At 64.6% G+C, this 24,909-nt stretch overlaps 1 protein-coding gene and 1 long non-coding RNA gene across 2 annotated transcripts; one reads left to right on the top strand and one right to left on the bottom strand.

The window, feature by feature from the left end:
• Positions 1-3,229: 3,229 nt before the first annotated feature.
• Positions 3,230-13,815, bottom strand: TBX2 (T-box transcription factor 2). Its single transcript, XM_067309524.1, has 7 exons — positions 13,368-13,815; positions 11,993-12,260; positions 9,404-9,550; positions 8,188-8,264; positions 7,908-8,077; positions 5,474-6,087; positions 3,230-4,819 (listed from the first exon to the last, which is right to left on the bottom strand). The coding sequence occupies exons 1-7, from the start codon at positions 13,730-13,732 to the stop codon at positions 4,376-4,378; spliced, it is 2,085 nt and encodes a 694-aa protein (XP_067165625.1). The 5' UTR covers positions 13,733-13,815; the 3' UTR covers positions 3,230-4,375.
• Positions 13,816-14,846: 1,031 nt separating this feature from the next.
• LOC136993922 (uncharacterized) lies at positions 14,847-21,833 on the top strand. Its single transcript, XR_010886188.1, has 2 exons — positions 14,847-15,080; positions 21,696-21,833. It is a non-coding gene; the product is annotated as an uncharacterized lncRNA (long non-coding RNA).
• The last annotated feature ends 3,076 nt before the right edge of the window (positions 21,834-24,909 follow it).

Genomic DNA, 24,909 nt, shown 5'->3' on the forward strand with positions numbered 1-24,909 from the left:
GGGGCGCTGCCCGCGGCCCCGCAGCCGCTTTAGAGGGGGATCGGACAGTGAAGCACCTCCACCACCCCTTCCCCGACGGCAGCGGGGATACCCGAATAGCATGGATGGGGCTCGCCGCGACACAGGGGGCGCAAATGCTGGTGGAGATGTCCACAGGGATGCAAACCCGCGTGTTGCACCTCCAGCCGGGTCCTGCAAACCCTCCTGCAGGGCTCCGAGGGAAGCTCCCGCCACCGGGGTTGTTCTGAGAGCCCGAGCAAAACGAGGCAGCAGCACACCGGGTTTGCTGCCCCTGTGCGCGTTGCACGCAGGTGTACGAGCAGCGAGCTCTTACAACCACCGCCACCAGCGACAAAATGCACTGCTTCCCCTCGCCTCCCAAGCACCCAGCGGATGCTCTCCCACGTTCAGCACACCCAGCACGGCACTGCTGCCTCCCTTCGGTGCCGGTAACACGGCGTGCTCGGCCAACGCAGCCCCACCGCGTGGTGGCACTGGGACGGGCACATGCATGAGCCTTGGCGACCGCTGCAGCACAGCCCAACAGGCTGCCCAACGCCTGGACTCAGGCCTGCAAAGATAGTCCCGTGGCCTTGTGTGCAGATGGCAAATAGCTATAGCGGTCCCTTTCCAAAAAGCATCGAGCTACTCTGGAATGGGCCCTTGTTCCTGTTTACAAACATCCAGCCGTGGAGCCATTCCAGCGGAGCTATTGTGCTTCCCATCAGGTTGGCGGCCAAATTAGCCAGGGTTTGTCTATGGGGCTGCTAAAACAGCCAAAGCAGGAATTCTATTTTTAGCCGTTAGCAGAGTACCTTGGGCATTTAGCTGAAGAAACTCAGGCTACGAACAGGGGCGATCAATTCAAGGCACTAATGAAATCGTCGGTTTTCAGGGAGCTAATTGTGTTGGTAAAGGACTGGCTCCGCGTCACCTGCTGCTCAAACGCCAGCGTGAAAAGTGCCTTAGAGGTACCTGAGCCAGCCGGAGCGGTCACAGAAACCTACGGCGTTTTATTTTGTGCCTTGACAAGGCGCACAGCAGGCAGCGACGGCGGAGCCCGGTGCTGCCGCATGCACAGTGCTGTGCCACGCAGGCCGCGCTGCCGCCGGCCCGTCGCCTCCCGAGGCTGCACCCCAAGCCGGCTCCAAGGGGCTTTTCACAACAGCGGGAAAATAATAATAGCGCCATGCATGACTAATAGGAAGCTGCCAGCTGAGTTGTTTGAATAGGATTTATCAGGGCCTTGTTTTCGCCAGAGCAGCTTGGTTCCTGCTGCAACGCTTCGCTGCTTGGCGCGCAGCCCCCACCGCCCTCCGGGGGGCAGGGGACCCCCCCCATGTCCCGGCCCCCTCCTCACATTTCTCCCCTCCTAGCAAAAAGCAGCTTCCTGCTTCACATGGGCAGGTTGGAAATAGCCCTCGCCAGCGCTGGAGCTCTGGCCCCGGCGTCCCCGCGAATGCCTCCGCGGAGGAAGCGGAGATTTAAACATTGGCCGTCCCTCGCTCAGGACAGACAGCCTGGCTGCATTCCTGGCCCTGGGGAGGAGAGCAGGAACCCGCCAGGAGGAGATTTCCCCTGCCACTGTTTGTTTTTAGCGGCACCATCCCCATCTCCGCCTTAAGCTCGCCCTAGCCTGGCTTAGTCTAAACACGGCTTTAGTAGGAAGTGTGTTTGAAAGGGCCAGAGGGAGCCCCCGCCACCGGTACACGTGGAGACCGGCCGGGCGTCCCCCCCCACCCCGCTAAGAATAGAGCCCATTAAATTATTACTCATCCTGAACTGTGTTTATTCAGAAATAATCCTGTGAGCCTTTTTTAGTAACTACACTTCCCTCCTCCTGTTTAAGTGGTTTCCACCCTGCCGATCCCCCGGCCGGCGGAAGCAATCGCGCTGCTCTCGGTGCGCAGATAAGGACAGCGGCTCCTCTCTCGCCGTCGTCGGTCGGGGGACTGGGGGGGGGGGGAGCTGGCTCCGGCCCTGCCCAGCCCGCCCCCCCTCGGGCTCTCGCCTCGCCCCACAGATCTTGTCACGCAGCGGGGTCCCCGGGGGCGCGGGCCGGTGTTTCGGGGCGGTGCTCGCGCACCGAGCGGCACCTCCAGCGCCGGGGAGGAGCCGCGGCCGCCCACGGCCCGCCCCGTCGGGGCCGGGCCGGCGAGGGGGGGGGTGCACGGCGGCGTGGGGCCAGCAGAGGGCGCCCCGCGCCCGGCGCTGCTCGGCCCACGCCGCCGGGGACGCGCCCCCCCCCCCCCCCCCCCCGGGCGCGGCCCCGCGATTGGGCTAATAAATCTTCCGCGGAATGAGAAAAGGGTAATTGGTGAAGAAAAGGGCTGTTGATGTCATCCGCGCCCGCTTCCCGCAACGCCGCCGAGCTGCTCTGCGAGCGCAGAGAGACACGGACACGGCCCCCCCCCCCCCCTCGGGCCGGGCGGGGGTACCGCTGCGCCCGGGCAGCCCCGGACGGCACCTGTGTCGACCCCCGACGGGGCCGGTGTGTCCCAAGCGCCCCCATCCCGGACCGAGACCCGTGTCCTGTCCACCCCCGACGGGGCCTGCGCTCCCAGGGCACCTCCATCCCGGCTCGGTGCCGCTGCGCGTCCCTCGGGGTGCCTGTACGCCCGGGGCACCCCGAAGACGGCGCGCACAGACGCTGCCCTTTCCGCGCCCCACCGCGCACCTGCGGCCCCGCCTTGCGCACCTGCGCGGGGCCGGGCCCCCCCCCTCCCCCCGCCGTCCCCTCCGCGCGCGGCCGCGGGCTGCCCCGGGCGCGGCGGGGCGGCTGCTGGAGGCAGCGAACATCCCAGCGACGCGTTGACAGATGAAACACAAAAATCTCCCCGAAAGCCAAACGAAAATAAAAGGCTTCCTCTCCGCGGAGGGGGGGGGGGGGAGCCCCCGCGCGGGCCGCGCAGCGCCGCGCACAGGCCTCCCGCCGCCGCCCCGCTCGAGGCACGTCGGGGCGTCTCAACCTTCCCTGATCAAACCGCGCGCGCGCTTTCGGGCGCATTTTCAGCGCATCCCCTCGCGGAAATCCCAGGATTAACCCCGACGGGCGCCAGCGGGGCACGTGCCGCCCGCGCTGCGCGGCGCTGCGCACGGCGCGGAGGGGAGGGGAAGCGCCCAGCGCCGGCACCCGACGGGGCGCCGCGGCTTGCGCACCCGCGGAGCGGCCCCGGGGTCGCGCTGCTGCCGCGCGGGCGGGAATTAAACACGTGAAAGCCGGCAGGACTTCTCTGAGTATTTTTTATTGAAAGATGTGAGAGAATTCATCAAAAATGAACAGATAGATACCCGAATAACCAGCACATTTCAAATCATGTATTTTTTTATTTTAAAACAAATATAGAGCACAGTCCATGTGATATTTAAATTTATTATATTTTTTTTGTTCTGGAGTGAAAAATAAAAACCTGAGGTTTATTCCTGCATTCTCAATACCCCGCACTGTAGAGATATTTTAGTTACGTTTTGGATTCGTTTTTTTTCTTGTAAAAGTCCGTTAAAGAATTGAACTCTTAGTTTCAATGACTCCAAAAAGTGTTTTACTGATGGCACATGATTGTCCTAGAGAACAGGCGGGATAAACAATATTTTAAAAGACAGTTAAAGAAACCAATATCTCCTTCAATCACAAAGAGCTAAATAGTTTTCATTTACAATATATATGTTTATGTAAAATGAAAAAAAAAACTTAAATGCGATGAGTTAAACTCTAAATATTATGTACACACCAATGTACAACTCTGAATAAATTAATACCAATTTGCATATTCTGGGATCCTTATAGCTTATTTACACAAATTACCATTTATTTCATAAATATTTTTTCCTGGTACGCAGATCGAGTCCACCCTCCCGCCGCACTGCCTGGTACCAATGTTGACTGTCGCTGGACATCGCAACTCAGCGGCGGCTGCGACTGCTGCGGAGGCGGCGTGTTTCCCACCTTTCCTTCCTCGGTTCCTTTTTTTCCTCCCCCCCCCCCCCCTTGCACAGATGAGGTTTCGGCCCCCCCAGGGCAGGGGTCGGGGCCGGGAGGCGGCGGGCGCCCGCCCCGTCCAGCGGCGCCGCGGGAGCCTGCTGCGCGCCGGGCGCCTCCGCGTCCGCTCCCGGAGCGGGGAAGGGACGGAGGGGGCCGCGCGGCGCCGGGGCAGCAGCTGCCGCCCCGCAGCCCCGACGGGGCGGCCGGCGAGCCCCGCGCGCCCCTCGTCCGCCCCGGGGGCGCCTCGGCGGGGAGGCTCGGCCGCTCCTCGGGCACCCCCGTCCTGCCCCCCACACCCCACCCCTCGCTCCGCAATAAATATTTATCCTGTGCTGTACAAAATGCCAGTGCTTGTCAGCCCCGCGGGGGCGGGCGCGCGGCCCGCCCCGCCGGTCACTTGGGGGAGTCGCGGCCGGGCGACAGCTCCCGCTGGCTCTCCAGCCCGCTCACCAGTCTCTGGATGTTCTGCAGTTCGTTGAGGGACTCCTTGAGCGCCGCCTTGGGGGAGGCGGCGGCGGGGCGCTGGCTGCCGCCCTTGTGCGCGGCGCCGTCGGGGGGCGGGCTGGGCTCCCGGCTGCCGCCGCCCCGGGCGCCCTCGGCGGCGGGCTGCAGGCCGGCGGGGAGCCCCGCGGCGAGCAGGCTGCTGCTGGGCGGGATGCTCACGGGCAGCTGGTAGGGGCTGAAGCGCAGGCGAGGCCGGCTGCCGCCCAGGAAGGGGCTGCGGGAGAGCGGCCCCCCCGCGCCGCTGGCCGGCATGGCCGAGGCGGCCGCCGCCGCCGCCGCCATGTAGGTGTAGGGGTAGGGGAAGAGTCCGCCGAAGGTGGGCATCGGGATTCCCTGCGGAGAGACGGAGAGCCTGTGAGAGCCGGGATGCCCCGTGCCGCAAAGCCCCAGGGCGAGCGGGAGCTGCCCGCCGTGCCCCCGTTTGCCCCTAAAAAACACCCCCCCCTCCCCGCATGGGGGGTTTCCCCGGCAGCTCCCAGAGGGAAGAGGGGAGCAAAACCCGTGGCAGGGAGGCAACGACCACCGGAGCTGCTCAGTGGGAATCAAGTTAAGGAGGCGGCCAGCTCCGCGCTGCCGAGGTGGCCCCCCTCACGGAGCGGCCCCCACCTCGCCAGCATCATCCACCTTCACCCGCGTTAAAACACATTGCTGAGCAGCACCGATAAACCAGGGAGGTTCAAAGACGTCTTTGGCCAAAGGCAATGCAAAGGCTCCGGGTGTTGCCAGAGCCGTTTCAATGCCGGTGGGGAAACTGGGGGGCCGTGGGAGCTGCCTACGCTGCCCCCGCCGATATAGGAACCATGGCTTAAAAAATAATAGAAAAATCAAGGTTCCTCCTCAAATCAGCCCTCAGACCCTTTCGTCCCCTCCCAGGTCGTGCCGCAGGCTGGGGAGGCCGGCAGGGGCCGCGGGAGGCGCCGGTGGCTCCCGAGCCCCGCCGGGGGGGCCGGGCCACGGGGAGGGGGCCGCGCACGGGGGGGTCCTTACCTGAGAGGCCAGCATGTGCTGGGAGAGGTGGAATGGGAAGGGGGTGGCCGCCCCCGCGGCGCCTTGGGCAGACGAGAGGGCCCCGTTCTCCAGGCTGCCGCCGCCGGCCACCGAGGCCAGCAAGTGTCCCATGCCCATGGCGGAGAAGGCCCCGGGGGCCATGGCGAACTGTCCCGGGTGGATGAAGAGGGGCTGCCCGGCGCCCAGCGGGCTGAAGAACTGCTGCCCGTGGAGGCCGGAGAGCGCCAGGCTCTGCAGGTGCCCGGCGCTCAGGTGCGGGGGGCTGTCCGTGTGCACCATCAGCGGGGCGAAGGCCTCCTTGCCCAGCCCGCTGCCCTCCGCCTCCTTCTTGCCCGGCTCCGGCTCTTTCCTCCGCCCTTCCACCTTGTCCTTCTCCAGGCCCCGCAGGCTGAACAGGCCCTCGACGGGGCCCTCCTTGGGCGACGCGCCGTCCTTGCCCTTCTCCGGGCTGCGCCTCTCCTTGCTCCGCTCCTCCGGGCACCGGGGGCTGCCGCGGGGCGTCGCGTCCTCCCTGCCGGGACTGCCCGCTCCGGCCGGCCGCTCCTCGGGCGCCTTCTCCGCCTCCTGGTCGCTGTCGGCCCCCGGCTTCTCCTCTGCAAAAAGGACGGAGGTGTCGGGCACCCCGGGCGAAAGCAGCAGCACCCGCGGGCAGCCCCCTTCCCCGGGCACCAGTCCCCCAGGGAGCAGCAACCCTCTCCCCAGCCCCTTCCCCCAGGAGCAGCGACCCTCTCCCCAGCATCCTTCCCCGAGAAGCAGAGACCCGGCCCCTTCCCCAGGCACCAGCCCCCCAGGGAGCAGGGATCCTCTCCCCAGCAACCCTCTCCCCGGCACGGCTCCGCAGGGAGCAGCGACCCTCTCGCCGGCCCCACACCAGAGGGGACCCCGCCGGGCGCTGCACCCAGCGCCAGCTCACCCGCCCTGGCCAGCGCCTGGCGGAAAGGCCGGGGAGAGGTGAGGAGCGGGTCACCAGCACGAGCCCTGCCATTAAGGAGAAATTGCGAAGGGAAAGGGCCTGAGCATTAATAATGGGAGCAACTCAGGCTATTTAGGGGGCAGAAATTGGCCCTCGCGCCACGGTAATTCTGGGGAAAGGGGATTAACAACTGCAGTTCTGTTGCGCTGCCAAACAGGAAAAACATGTTTGATGGAGGACCAAAATATATTACAGCATCGTCCTCGTTAGCTGCAAACTCAAAGCGGGCTGCGGAGCAGGGAGATGAAGAGAAGGCAGGCGGGTGGACAGCGCTAGGAGGAAATTATTCTGTATATATTTAATTACATGGAGCTGATCAACAGGGCTCCGTGGATTTATTCCAAATGTGAAGGTTGAGTCAGGTTAAAGAGCCAGTTTTAAGCAGAGAGGTATGTTACAGTGTTTTCTAAAAGCGCTTTAATTTAAAAAGCACTTAGAGCTCTTGGAGGAGGAAGGGGGAAGGTGGCCGGAGCTGCAGAAATGCGAGTTTATAACAAAGCAGAGGGGAGCAGAGCTTTGCTATTGCAAAAGGCGCCTCTGCCCCCCCGTCACGGCAGGGCACCCCACGGCCCCCCCTGTACACAGTCTCCCACCAGCTCCCACTAAACGAAGAAAAGATTTTGCTGCGGGTTGGGCGAAGCTCTGCAGTCTGGGGTGAATATTCTGGGAAGCCTCTCAAAGAGGTGAGGTGGTGTAAATAAACCACCCCGCCGGGTCAGTGGCATTTTTTGTAGTTTTGGTGGACTTCTACAAAGAATCAGGCCTGGAGACGACGGCCAGTTCAGAGAGGGGCAGATTGACAGTGTGGCAAGACTAAATCCAGCGTCTAAAAACTGCAACGTGGGAACCGCTCGTTCATTTTAATTTACTAACTTTAAGCCCTGGAGTTACAACATTTTTCCCTTTTCAAGTGCATTAATTTTTTTTTTTTTTTTTTGCAAGGGAATTTAAGTTAGCCATTAAAGGCAGGGCGACACACCAACGAGGAGCGCCGAATAAAAGCGTGCAGCATACGGCTTGCATTGCTATTACTTGTTGTTTACACTAATGTATAAACAGGAAAACGTTGCAAACCGTAAATACCATGCGCGTTTTCTCACCAGCTCTATTTCTGTCGTTTGAGACCCTTGGCTATTTCGTGCCCATCTTTTTTTGCTGTTTTTTTTCCCTTTCTCCTCCCTGCGAGCTGGCTCTCCTTCCCCCCTCGCCTTTCCGCAGCGAGGTGCCCGGAGCCCACCAGCCCACGGAGAGGTGGTTCCTTTTTAAAGCGACCCCCCCAATGGGCTCATGGGGACGGCGGAGCAGGCGCGGGGCTCGCTGAAACCCGACCGGGGGGCTCGCGGGGGCAATGCCTCCCTCCACCCCCCCGTCCGTCCGTCCGTCCACCCGCCGTCGGGGGGAAGCGGCCGCGCCGCGCCGTCGGGGGGGCCGCGGCGTTACCTCTGCCGCTGCCCTTGAGGCGCAGGGGGCTGGGCACGGCCCCCCCCGGGGAGTGCAGCGCGTCGCGGCCCGCCGCCGGCTCGCAGGAGGAGGCGTCCGACTCGCCGCCGTCGCGGTCGGGCTTGCAGGGCTCCTCGTACATCCGCAGCGACGGCAGCGACAGCTGCTTCCTGCGCGGGGGGGCGAGAGGCAGCGGCTCAGCGGCGCCGCCGGCGCCTCCGCGGGCGCGGAGCGGGGCTGCGCGGAGCCGAGCGGAGGCGGCGGGTGCGCGGCGCCTTACCTCTTCTCCCGCCGGCCATTGCCCGTGTCCCGAAAGCCCTTGGCGAAGGGGTTGTTGTCGATTTTCAGCTGGGTGATCTGGGGGGCAGAGAGACCGGGGGGGCGCCGTGAGCCCGGCTCTGCCCCCCACGTCCCCCGCCCCGATGGCGCGGCTCCCCCGACGGCGCCGGGTCGCGCCCCGGGCACGGCGCGTTGCAAACGCCGCGGCACACGCGGGGGCCCCGGTTTAACACACCGCACGCTTTATTAAAAATGATGCTGAGGTTTTGGCTTGAATTATTAATAGAGTTTTAATGATAGGAAGTTATTTTTCACGGCCCCCTGGAGGGAAGATGGCGACTGAACCTCGCCGCGTTGGTTAAAAGCTATTCTTATCTCTGCCCGCGACGAACTTATGGGGCCGGCGACATTAGGGCGTTCAATAATGCATGTCTTTGAAATATGTCCCCGAGATGGGCGCTTTAAAAATGCATGCCTGATCTGCTCCGCCCGGGAGCCGCGCAGAGCCGCGGCCCCGCCGCCCCGGGCCGGCCCCGCCGCCCGACGGGGCGCACCGGCGGCCGCCTGCGCCGCGCCGCCCCGCGCCGCTTGCAGCCGGCGAGCACACAAAGTGCTCTTTAATCGATTGTGACTCTTCGCCATAAACTTTACGAGGGAAACAAGCCCACCAGGACCCTCAGACAGAGCTGTCAATTAACATCAGCAGCCGGGGTGGAGGTGGGGGTCAGCTTTTGGGTTAAAACACACACACGCACACAAAACTCTTGGAGAGGGCCGGTGGAGGCTCCCAGCTCCCCGTGGGGCGGTCCTGGCTGCGCTGCTCTCAGGGCAACGCTTGCTAAATCACGAAAGCAACTAAAATTAGCTTATCTTGCTCTATTTTTTGTCTCTGCCCGGGCCCAGGACACCTTCCCTGCAAGGCGGCCGAGGCCCGTGGTGCCGCCTCTTTACTACCTGGGAGCCGCAGGAAAGGCACCGAGCAGCACCGAGAAGGTGCGGAAAAGCCCGCAGCAGGAAATTAATAAAGATAAATAAATAAAAAGTAGTAGTAATAAATAATAATAATAATAATAATAATAATAATAATGTGCCGGGTGCCGCGTGCTCTGGTTGCTTCGGCTTTAACCTTTCTCCTGTTGCTCCCTTTTGCCCCAAACCTGTCCTGCAGCGCAGGCTCGCAGCGCGGGCAGACAGACAGACAGACACACAGGCCTTACCTTGTCGTTCTGGTAGGCGGTGACGGCGATGAAGTCAGTCTCGGGGAACACGTAGGTGCGGAAGGTGCTGTAGGGCAGCTTGAGGATGTCGTTGGCCCGGACGATGTGAAAGCGGGGCTGGTACTTGTGCATCGAGTTCAGGATGGTCTGGGGGGTGGGCGAGAGAAAAGAGCGAGGGGCTGCCATCAGGCGCAGATCCCGGGCTATAAATACACCCAAATCTATCTAGACACCTATAAAAGACTTTTTTTCCCGAAAAAAAAAAAATCATTGTGAGGAAACAATGCCGGCGGGTGCCAGAGAAATGGAGATTGCTTTCTTTCTTTCTTTCTTTTTTGTTTATGTCATTGTAGGATCTGTCCCCAAATAAGGCGGTCACTGGGAAAAGAGAGGCACAGCAACCTCTTCGGAAAGGCGGGATGTTAAGCAGAGTAATAAAGCAGCAAAAGGTATCACCTCGCTTTATTACAACCCTGAAAACGAGAGCTATTTTTTCGACACGTTTCTATCTGCTTTTAGTATTTCTGTCCTTTTAAAAAATACTCTACCTCATCAAAAAAAAAAAAAAAAATCCTCTAGATATCCAGTTGGTTGTAGCAGAAAAAATATTCTAGCTACCAAGCAAGCGACTGGACTCGTGAAAGGAGCGTTTCACCACGAGCCATGTTAAATTTATGTCTCAGAGCAACGCTGCAGAAGGAATGGACATTTTTTTTTCCAACCAGGTGTCTGAAATTCTCGCCAACAGTCAAAGCAATTCTCTACCCCCTCGCTTTTGGGAAAAAAAAAAAATATATATATATATAGAGAGAGAGATTTCGCTTAGGATATTTGGAACTCGCTGAAACCTCAGAGCTGCAGCCTGGGAGCGAGAGCAGGTCGCGGCAGCGCCGGAGCCCGGCGAGCTGCCCCGCGCCCGCGCTGCTGCCGCTTCCCGCCTGACCGGGATTTAATAATCCCGGAACCTGCTGTGGTCAGGCTGAAACGCAGTATTAATAACATAGAAATGGTAGAGGAGCGGCGAAAGCTTGAGTAATTATTGTCAAATAACATCGGCCAAATGGCTAAATAATTATCACTTCATTTCGTTTTAGAAGGCAATAAAAAATCCCCCCTTTTTTAACCCCAGCAATAATCACCTGCTGATGAACTGTCAGATCACTGTTATATTGGTATAATCTAGCTGGGATTTATCATGAAAACGGTGCAAAAATTCTCATTCAGGCGTGCAAAGCTTCATTCCTTAAAAAAAAATAATAATCATCCCTCTCTGACCAGATGGGCACTGGCTAAACCCTTGTCTCCCAGATTTAACACAGTCCGGATTTTGGAAAACGACACATACCAGAAATCTTTAATTGAAGGAGGTGAACCGTTAAAAACGCTCAACCAAACTAGCTTTTCCCCAGTATCAAAAAATGCTATTTATTAGACTCCCTTGCTATCGATTTACCTTGCAGTCTATAAATAGCCTTGCAATGTATTATTTAACATACACGCTGTTTCCTGCCTAAAAAAAAAGAAAGAAAAAAGTTACACGGGGACCTATTTTCCCCACCTGAGCTCTCTTTCACGCCTCATACCCGTTTATACGGCTGCGGCTCGCAGCCCCCCCGGGTGAGCGCTGCCTGCCTCTGCACGGCATTGACTGACACACCGAGGGCTTCAAATCCCGGTTAATTACCATATCAAAAACGCAGGACGATGAACTTTCCCTTTATCGCCCTAAATGCTTGTCCAGAGGCTAAAGATAGCTTGCTTGTTTGCTGTGATTTTTTTTTTTCCCCCGTGCTTTCACGGAGGATCAAACTCCCATCTCGGAGTGACCCTGCTTTCGGGGGCTCCCTGCAAAGCGCCAAGACACTGCCGGTTTTGTTCCCTCCGGGAGGCGATGCAGATGTGATCAATAAGGAAATAAATTGGGGCGTGTGACAGCGTTTCGGAAGCGTTTCGTGCAAAGAGGCGCCGGAGCCAGCGCGAACAGCCCCGGCCCCGCTCCCGGCCCCGCAAACGCCGCGCAGGTGCCTCGCCGCGCCCGCACCCGAAACGCCGGGGCATCGCCGGGCTCCCCGGGCCCCCCCGGCGCCCCCCGGCCGGGCAGCACCTGCCCCGCGCGGCCGTCGGGGCCGCCCCTCGCCGCCACCGCGGCCGGGCCGGCCGCCCCCTCGGGCACGGCGCCGGCCTCCCCGCGCCCCTGCCCCGCACGTGCCCCCCCCACCCCCGCCCCGAGCTCACCCCCCAAATCCTGCTCCCCGCCGAGCGCCGGGAGCTGGGCAGAGCCGGCGGGACAGGCCGGCGGGTGAGGCAGCGCGGCCGGGCAGGGGCATCCACCCTGCGTGGGCTCCCCGCAGCCCAAACGCCCCGTTTCTCCCCGGGGGGAGCCGTCCCGGGACGGCCGCGTCCCAGGAGCTGCCCCGACGGGGCCGGGGACGAGGAAGGGCCGTGGGCGCTCCGGGACCCGGGCAGCGCCCTGCAGGGCCCCGGGGGGCGCAGGGCCGCCAAATCCCCGCCGCGCTCCCCTTTGCCCCCGGGCTGCCGTGGGGAGCGGCCGCCCCCGTGCCCCGGGGGGGCTCCCGCAGCCGCACTTACAAAGCCGTGCTTGTCCGAGATGTTGTTGGTGAGCTTGAGCTTGTGAAAGGCGACCGGCTTGGCCATCCACTGCTCGCCCGTGGCGGGGCTGTCGGGGTGGATGTACATGCGCTTGGGCATCTCCGGGTCGGCCTTGCCGGCGACCATCCAGCGGGAGTTGTGGAACTTGTACCGGCAGTCGTCGGCCGCAACTATATCCATGAGCAAAATGTACTTGGCCTTCTTGTCCAGGCCGCTGACCCGCACCTTGAACGGGGGGAACATCCTCCTGGGGAGAGAGGCAGAGCGCGGAAAGGGCAGAGCCGCTTTCGGGCCCGAGCAGCAGCGCCGAGGGGAGGAAAAACCCGCGGGCAGCGGCGCTGCAACCTGCTGCTCGGGGAGCCGTGGGGGAAGGTGCCCGCAGTGTGTGTGTGTCCGTGTGTGCAGCCCCCGGGCCGGCCCCGACGGCGCGTCCCGGCCCGCGCCGCAGCCGGGCCTCGCTGCCCGAGGGCCCGGGCCGAGCCGGGCGGCCCCGCGGAGCGAGTCCGCGGAGCTGCGCACGGAAAACCCGCGCTGCCCGGGGGCCGCCAAGCCTCCCCTTCGGCCGCCTCCAAAAAAACATTCTCTTTTTTTATATTTTTGGTTTAGATCGCGCAGTAAATTCCCAGCATTTTTCACGGCCAAGAATTACCCGCTTCTTCTAACCCAGCTCTGCTCCATCCACGGGACAGAAAACACGGAAAAGTCTCAAAATCCCAGTTCAGGAAATCAAGGGCAGAGATGAAAACACATCCCGGATCCAATTCAACCCTCTTCCCCTTCCCTCCAGAAAGGCACTTTCCCAGCACAAACGAAGCAAGCCCGCGGCCCCGAGCCGGGCTCCACCTTCCCTCCCTGCCAGGCTCCCCGGGAAAGGAGGGAGCCGGGGGAAAGGCTGGAGACCCGGCGGGCAAAGCCCGGGAGCCCCGGGGCAGCGGTGGAGCCGGCGGCGGCGCGGCCCAGGGGCGACCCCGGCCGCGGGGGAAAGTTTGGAAGTGGGAAACGAAATGCTCCGGAGCGGCGAGAAGCCGCAAAGAGAAGTGTAAACACATGTAATCGGGGATTAAGGGGTTTTAAATTATTGCGTACAAATTTAATTTGGGATCGCGCCTGAAAAAAGTAATAATCGGGGTGCGGGAGGAGGGCGAAGCTAGAAGAGGATGAAACACGTACAGAAAAACTCAAGATATCGAAAATCCCGGCTGCTCCCGCTCGGGGTTAATTCATTGCGGTGGACTTTATAAGCGGCGGGGGAGAAGGGACCAAGCCGAGGGGAAAGGGCCGGGAAGCGAGGGGCGCTGCGCGGTCCCGCAGGTGCGGGCCGGGCTGCGCGGGGCTGCGCGGGGCCGGCTCTTACCTCCCGGACTTGGTGATCACCATCTCCGTGCCCAGCTTGTGAAACTGGTCCCAAAGCTCTTTGGCTTCCAGCGTCACTTTGGGGTCGTCCTCCACCTCCTCCTCGGGCTCCAGGCTCTTGAGGGAGCGCAGATGAGCAGCCTGGTGGTGGTGGCCCAGCGCCGAGACGTGCAGCCCGGCTTCGGCCGCCCCGGCCAGGCTGGGGTCCGGCATGGGCTTAGCCAGCGCCGCCGGCGGCAGAGCCAGAGCGGGGAAGAAGGACGGCTGGGCGGCTGCTAGGAAAGCGGACATGGGGAAGTCGGCTGGTCTGGGTGCGTGGAAGGGGTGGTAAGCCATTGCAGTCCCCGGAAAGGCTGGATCTCTCATCGGTGCATCCACAAATCCAGGAGAAAAGGAGGGATTCCCTTTACAAAAACGTGTGTAATTTTTTCCCCCCTGCCCAGCGAACTCGCTCGAGTCTCTGGTAGAGGAAGGAAAATCAAAATCAAAACAAAACAAACCAACAAAAAAACCCGAAAAACAGAGGAACTAGATCTGGAAAAAAAAAAAAAAGAAGAAAAAAAAAAAAGAGAGGCAGTTCCCGGCTCCTGGGACTCCCGGTCTGCGGAGGGGAGACAGTAGGTCCTTATTTTTTGTTGTTGTTGTTGCAGCTAGAGAGGGAGAGAGAGGGAGCAAGCTCGCCCGGTAAAGTCCTTAACAACACTAAAATAGAAACAAAAGCCGGCGCGGGGCTGCGCGGAGGAGCCGCGGGCGCGGGGGCGCTCACACCCCCGCGGGCCCGGGCTGCGCCCCGGCGGGGCCGGCACGGCTGCGCGCTCCGCGGACGGCGCTGGGGCCGGCGCTGCCCATGGCCAAAGGAGCCGGAGTGGAAACGGTTAGATCTTGTCCTGATCTCTGTAAAACTGTGACTATCTCACATGTCCTTCCTGCTCTGATCCGCCCGCTAATGAGCCAAGCCCCCTTGATTGCTGATTTTACGCGTTTCAGACCAATTGTGGATCTGCATAGGCGTGGTTTTGACAGCTCCGGCCAAGCTCTGGGGTGCGGGGGGGAGGGCGAGGAGGGAGGGAGGAAAGGAAGAAGGGAAAAAAAAAAAAAAAGAAGAAGGTGTCGGAAGCATCGGCAGTAAGAAAACATGTCAACAGAATAAAATATTAACCAATGACAGAGAAAAGTGCTCGAAATCCCACCCCCGGCTCCTTTCCGCATACCGGGTCAGCCCTGGCTGCGCCGCGGCCGGGGAGCGGCCGCCGCCGGTGCGGAGCCAGCGCGGAGCCGCGCCGCCGCCCCGGCGCAGTGAAAGCAGCACACGCGGCCCCCCCCGCGCCGCCCCACGCGCGGCCCCGCGCCCGCGTGGGGGCTCGCCCGCGGCCGGGGGAGGGGGGAGCGCGGGCGGCGCCGCCGCCGATGTGCGCGGGGCGCGCAGCGCCGCGCAGCCCCGGGCCCGGGCGGCGCGGGGCGGGGGCGGCGGGGGAGGCGGAGGCGGCGGGGGAGGCCGGCGGGGCTCCGTGCGCGCCGTCTTACGACAGCGCCCGGGACGCGGAGCAAGGTGGGGCCCGCCGCTCCGCTCCTCTCCGCTCCGCTCCGCGCCCCGCCGGCCGCCGATGGGGCGGCCCGGCCGCGGGGGCGGCCGCCGGCACGGCGGGGAGCTGCACGCCACCGGGCAGGAGCGAGGCAGCGGCGGCGACTTCCAGCAGAGCACGGCCGAGCCTGGGTGAGTGGCGCGGAGTCGCTGCCGGCGCCCGGGCCCCGCTCGCACCGCGGCCGGGCCGCCGCGCTGCAACGCGCCGCTCCGCGGGGGCCCCCGCGCGCGCGCCCGTCGGCGGCACCGGCCGCGCCGTCGGGGCGGGCCGGGCCCCGGGCAGCGGCGCCGCGGCCGCTCGGCCCGTCGGGGAGGCTGCCGGGCCCGGCGCGGCGCGGCCGCCGGCGGCTTTATCAGCTCGGGGAGCTCCGGGTCCGCCGGCTTCAAGGCTGGCGCGTCCCTGCCCGGCAGGAGCGAGCCGGAGAGTTTGTTTACTCGGGCGAGTGGATGCAGATAATCTTGAAGGAAAATCCCCGGGCTGTTTGCCGAGGGATTAGGGCCGGTCCCCCTGCCCCCGGCTGGCGTGCGGAGGTGGCACCGGGGGGGCCGGGCCGGCGGGGGGCGGGCAGGGCGCTGTGTGTGTCCCTTTGGAGAGGTCCATTTGGAGATCTGTTCTGATTAACTGAGGGCTTCGTTTGCTGAAGAGGACCTTGGCGCCAGGCGGCTGAGCCCTCACAATAAAGACCCGGCTCTTGTCACTTCATATTTACCCCCAAATCTTCAAAAAGCGCCCTGCAATCCCTCCAAGGCTCCGGCCCCCGCCGCCTGCGCTCCGGCCCAGACGGGGGTGGGGGGGAGGCGGCGGGGGCAGGGGCCCCCTCGCCCGGCCCCGAACTGCTCCCCGGCCCCGCCGGCGCGGCCGCTCCGCGGGTGCGCACCGAGGCGCGGCCGCCGCAGCCAGCCCCGCGCCCGGCGCCAGCCCGGCCTCAGCGGCGGTGCGCGGTGCGACGAGGGTCCGGCGGGGGCTGCAGCCGCAACCCCCCCCGCCCGGGATGCCCCGTCCCCACCCTGCTGCCCTCCCCCTTTTTCCTCTCTTTTTCCCCCCAGCCCCGGAGGTTACATCTTGCTGACAGCAACCCCTGCTCGTCCCCTCCTGGCGCCACGGGGAGCCCAAATCAAAGCCCTGGGCTGCGTTATCAGAGGCGCTTTACAACCTGCCATTGTCCCGTGGCAGGTTCACCTTTGCCTGCTGCTTTCTGGACCCCTCCGCCGCGGCCCGACGGGGCGGACACAGCGCGTCCGGCCCGGGGCTACCCGCGCTCGGCGCCCCGAGGCCGCGGTGAGGGTCGGCGGGTCGGGGGGGGGGGGTCCCGCTGACCATTGAACGCGGCGCGGGGAGAGGTGGCGAGCAGGGATTGAAATTTAGACCTGATCTGGACTTTGCTTCCTCGCCGCCGCGGAAATGTGCTGACGGCAGCTTTGGCAAAAAATGGGGCTTGCTTTTTTTTTTCTTCTTTTTTTTTTAATCCTTCTCACAAAGCAAAATCAGAGCTGCTCATTGCCCCGGCATGGCATCGCCCCACGCCGGCGGCAGATCTCCCGCGGCCCCGACGGCGACCCGCGGACACCTCCGTCGCGGCTCCGAGAGGAAAAGCGAGCAGCCGTGCCCGAGCGGGGGAACACGTCGCCTCTCCTCTCGCCTTGGGGCTGGGGGTGCGCCCCCCGCACCGCGGTGCCACTGTAACGTCGCAAACGCCCTCGCTGCGGAATAAAACCCGAGCCAGCGCAGCCCGAGTCTCCCTGACCCTCTGTGGCCGCGCCCGTCGGTGGGACTGTCGGGAGGAAGGTGCACAGGGAGCCCGGGCACCCCTTCCCCGGGGCAGGCCCGGCCCCACGGCGGCGTCTCCCACCCCCACGCTGGGGCGAAACCCGCTCGGGGATCCCGTGCCCCTGGACGGGGCGTGCGGCCTGCCCTGCCCTGCCCTGCCCTGCCCGTGCCCGCGGCCGGGCAAAACCCGACGTCGCCCTGCGCCCCCGGCCGATGCCCGGCAGCGGGCGGGCAGAGCCGCGCTCCTCCCGGCCCGCCCGAGCGCCCCGAGGGGGCGTCCCCCCGCTGCGGGGGGGGTGTGTGGGGGGAGAGAGATGTCCCCGCGCCGCCCCCTTTCCCGGGGACGGTTTTCCCCCGGGGCGAACGGGAAGCGCCGGGGCGAACGGGAGAGCGGCCGCGGGCACCGGCCCTGCCGCCCGTGCGGCCCCGGCGAGCGGCGCGTCCCGGCGCGGCCGCCCCCCGCGCCCCCCGGGCCCGCCCGCTCGGCGGCTCGCCCCCGCTCGCCCTTCCCCTTTCATCTCTGCCCATCTCCACTCATCATCCCTTTTCTATTTTTAGCCCGTAGACTTAGGCCTTGGCGCCAGGCCGTTTAAGACCTGTCAAAGTCCTTCATATTTCCCTCATGTCACATGGACCTTTCGCTCCCTTCCCCTCGCCATGCGGGGCCCGTAATTCGGATCTGTGAGCTGGTGAGCAAATGCAATTTGCTCTTCTCCAGCGCTGTGTTGTCTCGGTGACCCCAGCCAGCAGGACGGCTGGTGTCCTGTCCTGGGCACTTACACAAATTGCGGGTGATTGATGAAAAATAACAATTCTCACAAGCAGCCGGGCCTCCGCCTTTCCCTCCTCCCGGGTCGGCCGGGCTGCGGCGCGGCCCTGCGCCCCGGCGAGCGCTGCCACCGCCCGGGCTGCCGCGGGCGCGGACGGGGCCCGCAAAGCACCGGCGGCTGCGGAGGGGGGGGAAACGCAGCGCGGGGGGGGTCGCATTTGCCGGGCGAGCTGCCCGGTCCCCGCTGCCTGCCCCAAATGCCAGGACAGGGACCCCTTCTCTCCCCCCCCCCCCACCGGGGCGCTTTGGGAGGGCGGCCCGACGGGGCGGGCAGGCGAGTCGGGGGGGACCCCAGCCCCGGGGGGGGACACCGGGAGCAGATAAGGGCCTGGCAGGGGGTGGCCACGGCGCGTTTGGGAGATAAACGTGGGGCCGGGGGAGCTCGCTGACACCGCGGCCCGGCACTCCCGGGCCGCCTGCTGGGCCTCCCCCTCACGCCCTCCACCCGGCACGGCTCGACGGCAATCGCACCCCGAAACACCTCACTAGACGGCCGGCCCCCCTTTTCCCCAGCCCCGCTCTCAGAAGGGGAGCCCGGGGCGCCCCCCCCCCAGCAGCCGGGACTCAGGTCGCTGCGTCCCGTTGGGGGCTCTGCAGGCCCCCCCCGGCCGGCCCAATGCTCCTCGCAGGGAGCCCCGCGAGGGCCCGGGCGGGGAGGCGCCTTCGGGGCCTCTCCTCGGCCTGGGGGGCGCCCCGTCGGCGCAGGGCCTGGAGAGGAACCGGAGCAAATCGGCAGGTGCCGGGCAGGGAGGCCCCGGCGGTCCCGGGAGCCTTTTGCCCCTCGCAGGAGGCGCCCGGAGCCGCGGGCGTCCCGTCGGGTGCTGGGCGGCCGCGGGTGCACCCCGGTGCCTCGGGGCACAACGGGGGGTGCCGAGGTCCGACCGCCCCCACTTCCACGCTGCTCCTTCGCCCCCCTCCACAGCCAAACCGGCCGCGGTGCCGCACCGTGCCGGCTCAGGGAAGGGCCCGCAGGGAGCACGGACGGGCAGGACCCGGGGGCCGGCGGGGAGGGGACGAAGGGCGGCCCCAGCAGCCGAGAAAACCTCCCCGACACCCCGAGGCCCGGCCGGGCCGGCCGCAGCTTCATCCCCTCCGCTTGGAGGGGATAATTAAACCGGGCTTTAGTCAAGCGGCCCTTGTTTGCCCTCACCCCGTCCATGTCGGGGATCGCTCTCCTCCGCCTCCCCTCCCCGAGGCGCTTTGGGCGCTGCACGCCCCGCTCACACCCGCTCCGAGGGGGCGGCAAGCGCTGCACCGCCCGCAGCGCCCGCAGCAACGCGCCCCGTCGGGGGTGGGAGGCGGCGGCCCCGGCCGGGAGCGCTCCGCTCCCCGCGGCGCTCGCAGGTGGCCGCGACGGCACGGGCGAGCTGCCCTGCCCGGCACCGGCGCCCCCTCCGCTGCCTGCCCGGCACAAGCCCCGCTGCCGCCGTCCCTCCGCCCCGCTGCGCGCCCGCGGAGCTGCGCGCCCGCCTGCGGAAACACAACGCGCCCCGTCGGAGCGGCAGCCCCCGGCCCCCCGGCTCCCCCCCCCCCCCGAGCTCCCCCTGCCCCAGGACTGTTTAGATTTCTCTCCAGCTTTAAAGAAAATATTTCCAGTAATCCAGATTTCTGGAAAATAACAACACGCGGGGAGACACAGACACAAGCGCTGCTGAAGTTTATCCAGAGTTTGAACAACTTATAAACACATTTTCCAGCCTGTTTGTCAGGGGCGGCGGCGAGTGACCCCCGGAGCCCGGGGCCGGCCCGGCTCGCCCGGGCGGGGAGCGCGGCCCCTGCGCGCCCCGCGCACGGGAGCGCGGGGGGGGGGAGGGGCGCATCCTCCGCGCTCCGCCCGGCACCCCGTCCTCGTTACCTCCGCGCCGCTTTGATCCGTGAGCCCTCGCCAGAGCCGCAGGTTGATTGATTTTTTTCAATTACGGCAAAGCCTCCCCTCCGCGGGGGCGGAATTAACCCCGGCCGGGCCCCTGCGCCCGGCCCCGGGAGCCCTCGGGGCAGCCCGGCTCCCCACGTCGGGGCGCGGGCGCCTCGCACGCACCGAGCCCGTTGCCTTAAAAGGACACGGGAGCCCTGGCCGGGGCCGTGCCAGCGCGGGGGGGACCCGCACCGCCGTGTGAAACCCGAGCTGGCACCGAGGGGAGGGGAGGGGAGGGGAGCGGAGGGGGGAAATCATATAAATCCCTCTGTTTAAAAAACTTCCATTTGAGAAAGTGTGTCACATCCCGGCGCGGGCGCGTGATCCCGGGCTAATGGCATTACGGCCGCTTCATCGCCGTAATGGGATCGGGCCGGGGGGCGAGCGCCGGCCAGCGCCGAGCACCGCGCCGCCACGCGTGGCCCGACGGCCGCCCCGGGCCCGGCTGCGCGGGTTTCGGGCCGGGGTGGGGGGGGAGCAGGAGGCCGTGGGCAAGGCACGGAGCCGGGCAAGGCGCGGAGCCGGGCAAGGCGCGGAGCTGGGCGCTGCGCCGGCTCTGCGGCGCCCGCAGGCGCGGACGGGCTGCGCCGACGCCTCCCGCCGGGGCCGCGCGTCCCGTCGGGCCGCCGCCGGCAGGATCCCCGGCCGCGGCTCCTGCGCACCCGCGGGTTCCCCCAGCTCGGGGACCGGGTGGCTGTTCACAACTCATCGCACTGACATTTTTTGCGCAGGTTTCCCGGCGGGAAGCTCACGCAAGCGGCGGGTTTGCTCCCGGCGGGCGGGCGTGGGGGGAGCGGGGCAGGGGCCGCGGGGCGAGCTCCGAGGGCGCCTCCAGCCAGAGCTGCTCTTTGTGGCCGGCTCATCTCTTAAATAAAAGGGATTAGCAAACGACGTTATTTGATAAAATAATGCTGTTACGGCTCCTGCCCCCTTCCCTTGCAGGATTAAAAGTGAGGATTTGAGACTGTTCAACGGTCTGACCTGGATCGTTACAGTAACAGCAGGGATGAAACAAAACCGACCCCCCCCCCAAACATCCTCCACCTCCCTCACAGCCCTACCATACTAATATCTCGATTAAAAAAAAAAAAAGCCGCAGAAATGCGAATTATCGGGGAAAGGGGCGACGTTTCCGAGAGCAGATCAAACGGGACCCAGCGGCGGCCCGGGCCGGGGGGCGGAGGGGGGCACCGGCGGCAGCGACTTCACAGCATCGCTTTTGCAGAAGAAAAAAATAAAAGTCAAAACGGGGCCCGCAGCTCCGCGCCGGGGGCCGCGGAGGAGGCGCGGAGGCAGCACGCGGCTGCCCCGCGGGGCGCAACCTCCGCTGCGCCGCACCGGGCGCCGTCGGGGCCCTTCGCAAAGGCTCCCGAACCAGCCTCCCTCCCGCGGGGGCCCCGTCGGGGCCGCCCGGGCCAGCGGCGCCGGGAGCAAACCCCAAGGGAAACCCCGCCGGGGAGGGGGGTGCCGGGGGCTGGGGGCTCCCTCCCCTCCTCCCCTTTATTTTTAAAGTGCGCCCGAGCCGCGCAGCCCCCGTGGACGGTGCGCGGCCAAACGGCCCGTTACGGAAAGCCGCCCACTTCCTCGGGAGACCGTGGCCACGTGGAGGCAACTGGAAACGTCTTGCAAATCCCTTGTTTATCTGCCTTTCGGGCGAAGGGGGGAGCAGCCCGCAGCCCTCGGGGCTCCCCGCCGGCTCGGCGGCAGGTGCCGCTCGGGTCCCCTCGCTGCTGGCATGTGCGGGAGCGCAGCGCGGCCGCGGGGCTCGTGACGCTCGTCCTGTGGCTGCACCGGGCCAGCTTCGCACGTCGGCAAAGCGGCGCTGCAGTCCTCCTCGCCTTGCCTGCGTTCCCGAAACAGCACGTACCCATCACTGGGACCGAAATCCTCGCTCACACGGGAGGCCGGGCGGGAGATGCTCAAATCTGGACATTAAATTCCATCTTTTACACTACTGTTACACAGCCAGAATGAAAAGAGAGTCCTGACACCATTTCTGCAAACTGTTTCGTAAAAGTCTCCCTTCTTCCCTCTATTTGGGGCAATGAGCTTTTAAAAGTCACGGCATTAAACTAGGGGCAAATTAACTGCTCCTGTGTGGGGGCAGTTAATCAGCGTTCGCATCGTGGGCCTATATCTGCTTTAAATGTGATTTGGGAACGTATTTGAAATTGAATCTAAACCAGGATCTGACGCTGCACTTCCTTTGTCACATGAGTTGTGTTTTTCTTCTAGGTTTGACTTTTAGGACTGCAGAAAATCACTGTCTCATATGTGTAAGAGAATGGACTTCACTGCTGAAAAAAATGACTGCAGCCAAAATAAATACCGTGCTGGTCACGGCCAGGAATAAAGCTTCCCTATTGCTCGCTAGACCTGTCCATTGCGTCGGTATTTAACCGTGGATGAATGTGACCTAAATCCAGGGCTGCCCGGAAGGGCCAACTCTCATCACTTTTATTCACATTTGCCCCCCAAAATTAATGCTCCTCCGAGCTGCTCTTTGATGAAGACGCTTTTACGACTCAGCAAGGTGGAGCTGTGCGCTGCGGTGAGGCATTCGGGAGGTGGGATTAACCCTTACAGATACTTAATTAAAAAAAAAAAGTCTGCAAACTCCAAGGGCGGCTGGGGCTCGGTGTCCACGTTTTGTGCGGGATGATGTGCCGTGAGCAGGCGTCTCGCAGCACTCGTGGCCTCGTCCCCTGCTCCCCAGCCCCAGCGCCGCTGCTGGGCCCGACACGGCCGGGGAGGGATCCCGGCGCTGCGGGTATCAACAGCCCCTGTTTTATAACCAACGATAAACCCCTCCTGCGTTTTCCCCTCCGCGCCGAAAACAAGCCCTGCACTTGAGCCGTGCGTCCTCCCCAGTTGCCATCTGTCTTGCATCCTTCAAATCTCACCTTAAAACCGGCGCCCGTCCAGCCCGTCCCCCCCGGCCTCCGCTCGGCGTTGCTGTCTCGCAGGCCGGCGCTGCGGCCGAGGGGATTTGGGAAGGCCCCGCTCGCGGCGGGATTAAGGGCAGGGATTGCGAGCTCGCCGGGCCCCGCGGCCCCTTACCCGCCTCCCAAAGAGGAGAGCGCAGCCACCAGCCGCCTTCCCCCCAGCGCCGCCTCCGCCGCGACCCCACTGCCAGCACGGCTGCCGGGCCACGGCGCTCCGGAGCGGCTTCGAGGTGGCCGCGGAGCATCTCCTCCTTCGGGCGACCGCAGGCCCTGTGGGCTCTCTGCGGCCGGGGTGGCGCGGGGAGCTGGGGCCTCTCCTGAGGCGCCTCTGCCCACATCCCTGAAGCTGCTGAGATACCTCCCTCTGGAAACCAAAGCCGGCGAGGTCATCTCCAAACCCTAAGGAAAAAGCGCTCGGTGTCTCCAAGTGCCCGCGTGCTTCCGGCGGCGGCTCCCACGGAGCTGCCGGCTGTGCAGGTGCTGGGCTGGCGCGCGGGCCCACCTCGCTGCGGGCCGGCGCGGGGGCCTCGTTCAACCACCCGCCGGCGTCCCGAGGAGCAGAAGCGGAGCATCTGCCGGGAGGCCCCAGCCGGAGCCGTGAATCACAGACATCAAAGGGAAGGCAGCAGCGGCATGACCGAAACCCGCAAACATTTCGGAGTGGACAGCGTCTAGGCAGATGTTCATCAGCAGCTTTTCTCAATTAAAAACAACAGCAGAATTCACCAGAAAACGCCGGGAAGAAAGCAACTCTTGGCCGGCGGAGGGGCCGCAGCCCCCGGGCGGCCGAGCTGACGGCGCTGCGCCTTCGCGGGCGGCTGAGAGCAGCCCGTCGCCAGCGCCCGGCGTTTTAGCGCCCGTCGCTCTGCGCCCCCGCGGCCCTCGCTGCTGGCATCGCCTGCTCCTGTGAAAATCCCCGGCTTCTTTAAAAACAGCAAAAAAAAGCAAAGTTGCAAGGCTTTCTGGGAGTAGAGAAAAGCTCACAAACGTGACCCGAACCTGGTCCAAACCTCCAGAGCCAATAAGATTCCTGCTGGGAAACCCCCCGTCGTGGTGTCCAAGCCCATCGGCTGCCTTGCCGGGGTGCTGGTGCCCCAGGTTTGCCGGCTGAGCCCGGCGGGAGCAGCCCTGGTCCCGCAGCGTTCCCGCAGGCACCGCCAGCTCGGGGCAGCGCGAGGCGCGGGAGCAGGAACCTCGTGGTGCCGGCGGCCGCGTGCGGGACAACGTCTCGGCGCTTCCACGTGGCTGCTGGACTTTCCCCTGCGGACGGCGAGGGGAGCAAGACGCGCCGGCGGCCGTAATGAGGACGGCCCTTCCGCGGGGAAGCGGGACCCGGCCATTTCCATCCCCTTTGGGTCGCTGCTGCGGGCGAAGCGAGGGGAGACATGGATGAGGTACGGGGAGGGGAGGCGGGCGAGACACCGGGACACCCAGCGCTTTGCTCCGGGCTGCGGGTGCCGCCGCTGGTTTTCCGCTTGGATGGAGCCCGCTGGTCACAGCGTGGTTTGTAACCTTCAGTCCGCAGCGAGCGCTTGCCAAAGTCCTTTCCCCACGCTGCTCCCAACCGAGCGCACTCCCCCATCGTGTCCCCCCGGCTCGCGGCGGCGATCGTCAGACACGACATCCCAGGGCCGGGCCGGGCCAGGCCGGGCCGGGGCGCCTCTTGCACCCGTCGGCGCTGCCGGGCTCTCGCGGAGGCGCTCAGCCCCCGTGCCGGGGGCGTTGGAGACACGTGCGCTCCCCCCGACGCGCTTCGCGGGAGCCCGGATCCTCCCGCCGGCCGCCTTATTGCAGCGCGGCGCGGGAGCGAAGCCGCACGAGCCGCCACTTCTCGCGGCGGCAGATAAGAGCCCGGCGGAGGGACGAGGCGGTCGGCTGCAGCGCGGGGCTCGGCGGCGGCCGGGAGAAGCGGGCACCTTCGGGAGCGCCGTAAATCCCCGCTGGGAAGCGATCGCGCCCTGCGGGAGCCGCGGCAGCAGCCAGCGCTTCCAGCCAGGACCGGTTCACGACACTCGTTTTAAAGAGACGTTTCATGTCTTGTTCATAGATTAGATTTTAACCTGACAACCTTTTAACATTGTATTAAATTAGAAATTAACTTCGTATGACTGCTCACGGGATAATTGACCTACTGATAGGCTGCGAGCTCGGGAATATTTAAGATACCTCTCAGGCGATGAAGCTCCCAAGAAGATTCAAAGCCTTCTCCTTGATCCAGACCAGGGCCTGGCTATTAATCAGTATTCATCGCCCGGTGGCAGCAGCGGCTCCTGCGCGTGCCGGTGCCGGTGCCGGAGCCGGAGGAGGGCTCCCAGGAGGAAGCGCCCGTCGCCCCGTGTGGAGGGGAGGGAGGCGGAGGGGAAGGGACGGGACACACGGAGCCGGGAAGGTCGGGCTCCTCGCCTGCTCCCCCTCTCCGCCGCGGTGAGCAGCGCCTGCCCGGAGGGACCGGCTGCGGCCGATGCCCCCGCGGCGCTTTCCCGGAGCGGCCAGTCCCCCGCCGA

The sequence above is a fragment of the Apteryx mantelli genome, chromosome 22, assembly GCF_036417845.1.
Source record: "Apteryx mantelli isolate bAptMan1 chromosome 22, bAptMan1.hap1, whole genome shotgun sequence".
NCBI classification, from domain to species: domain Eukaryota; kingdom Metazoa; phylum Chordata; class Aves; order Apterygiformes; family Apterygidae; genus Apteryx; species Apteryx mantelli.

Coding starts and splice junctions, on each gene's coding strand:
- TBX2 (XM_067309524.1), bottom strand. CDS start 13,732: ATGAGAGATCCAGCCTTTCCGGGGACTGCAATGGCTTACCACCCCTTC. Junction 12,261..13,367: donor GTGATCACCAAGTCCGGGAG/GTAAGAGCCGGC, acceptor CTCTCTCCCCAG/GAGGATGTTCCCCCCGTTCA. Junction 8,078..8,187: donor AATGGCCGGCGGGAGAAGAG/GTAAGGCGCCGC, acceptor CCCCCCGCGCAG/GAAGCAGCTGTCGCTGCCGT.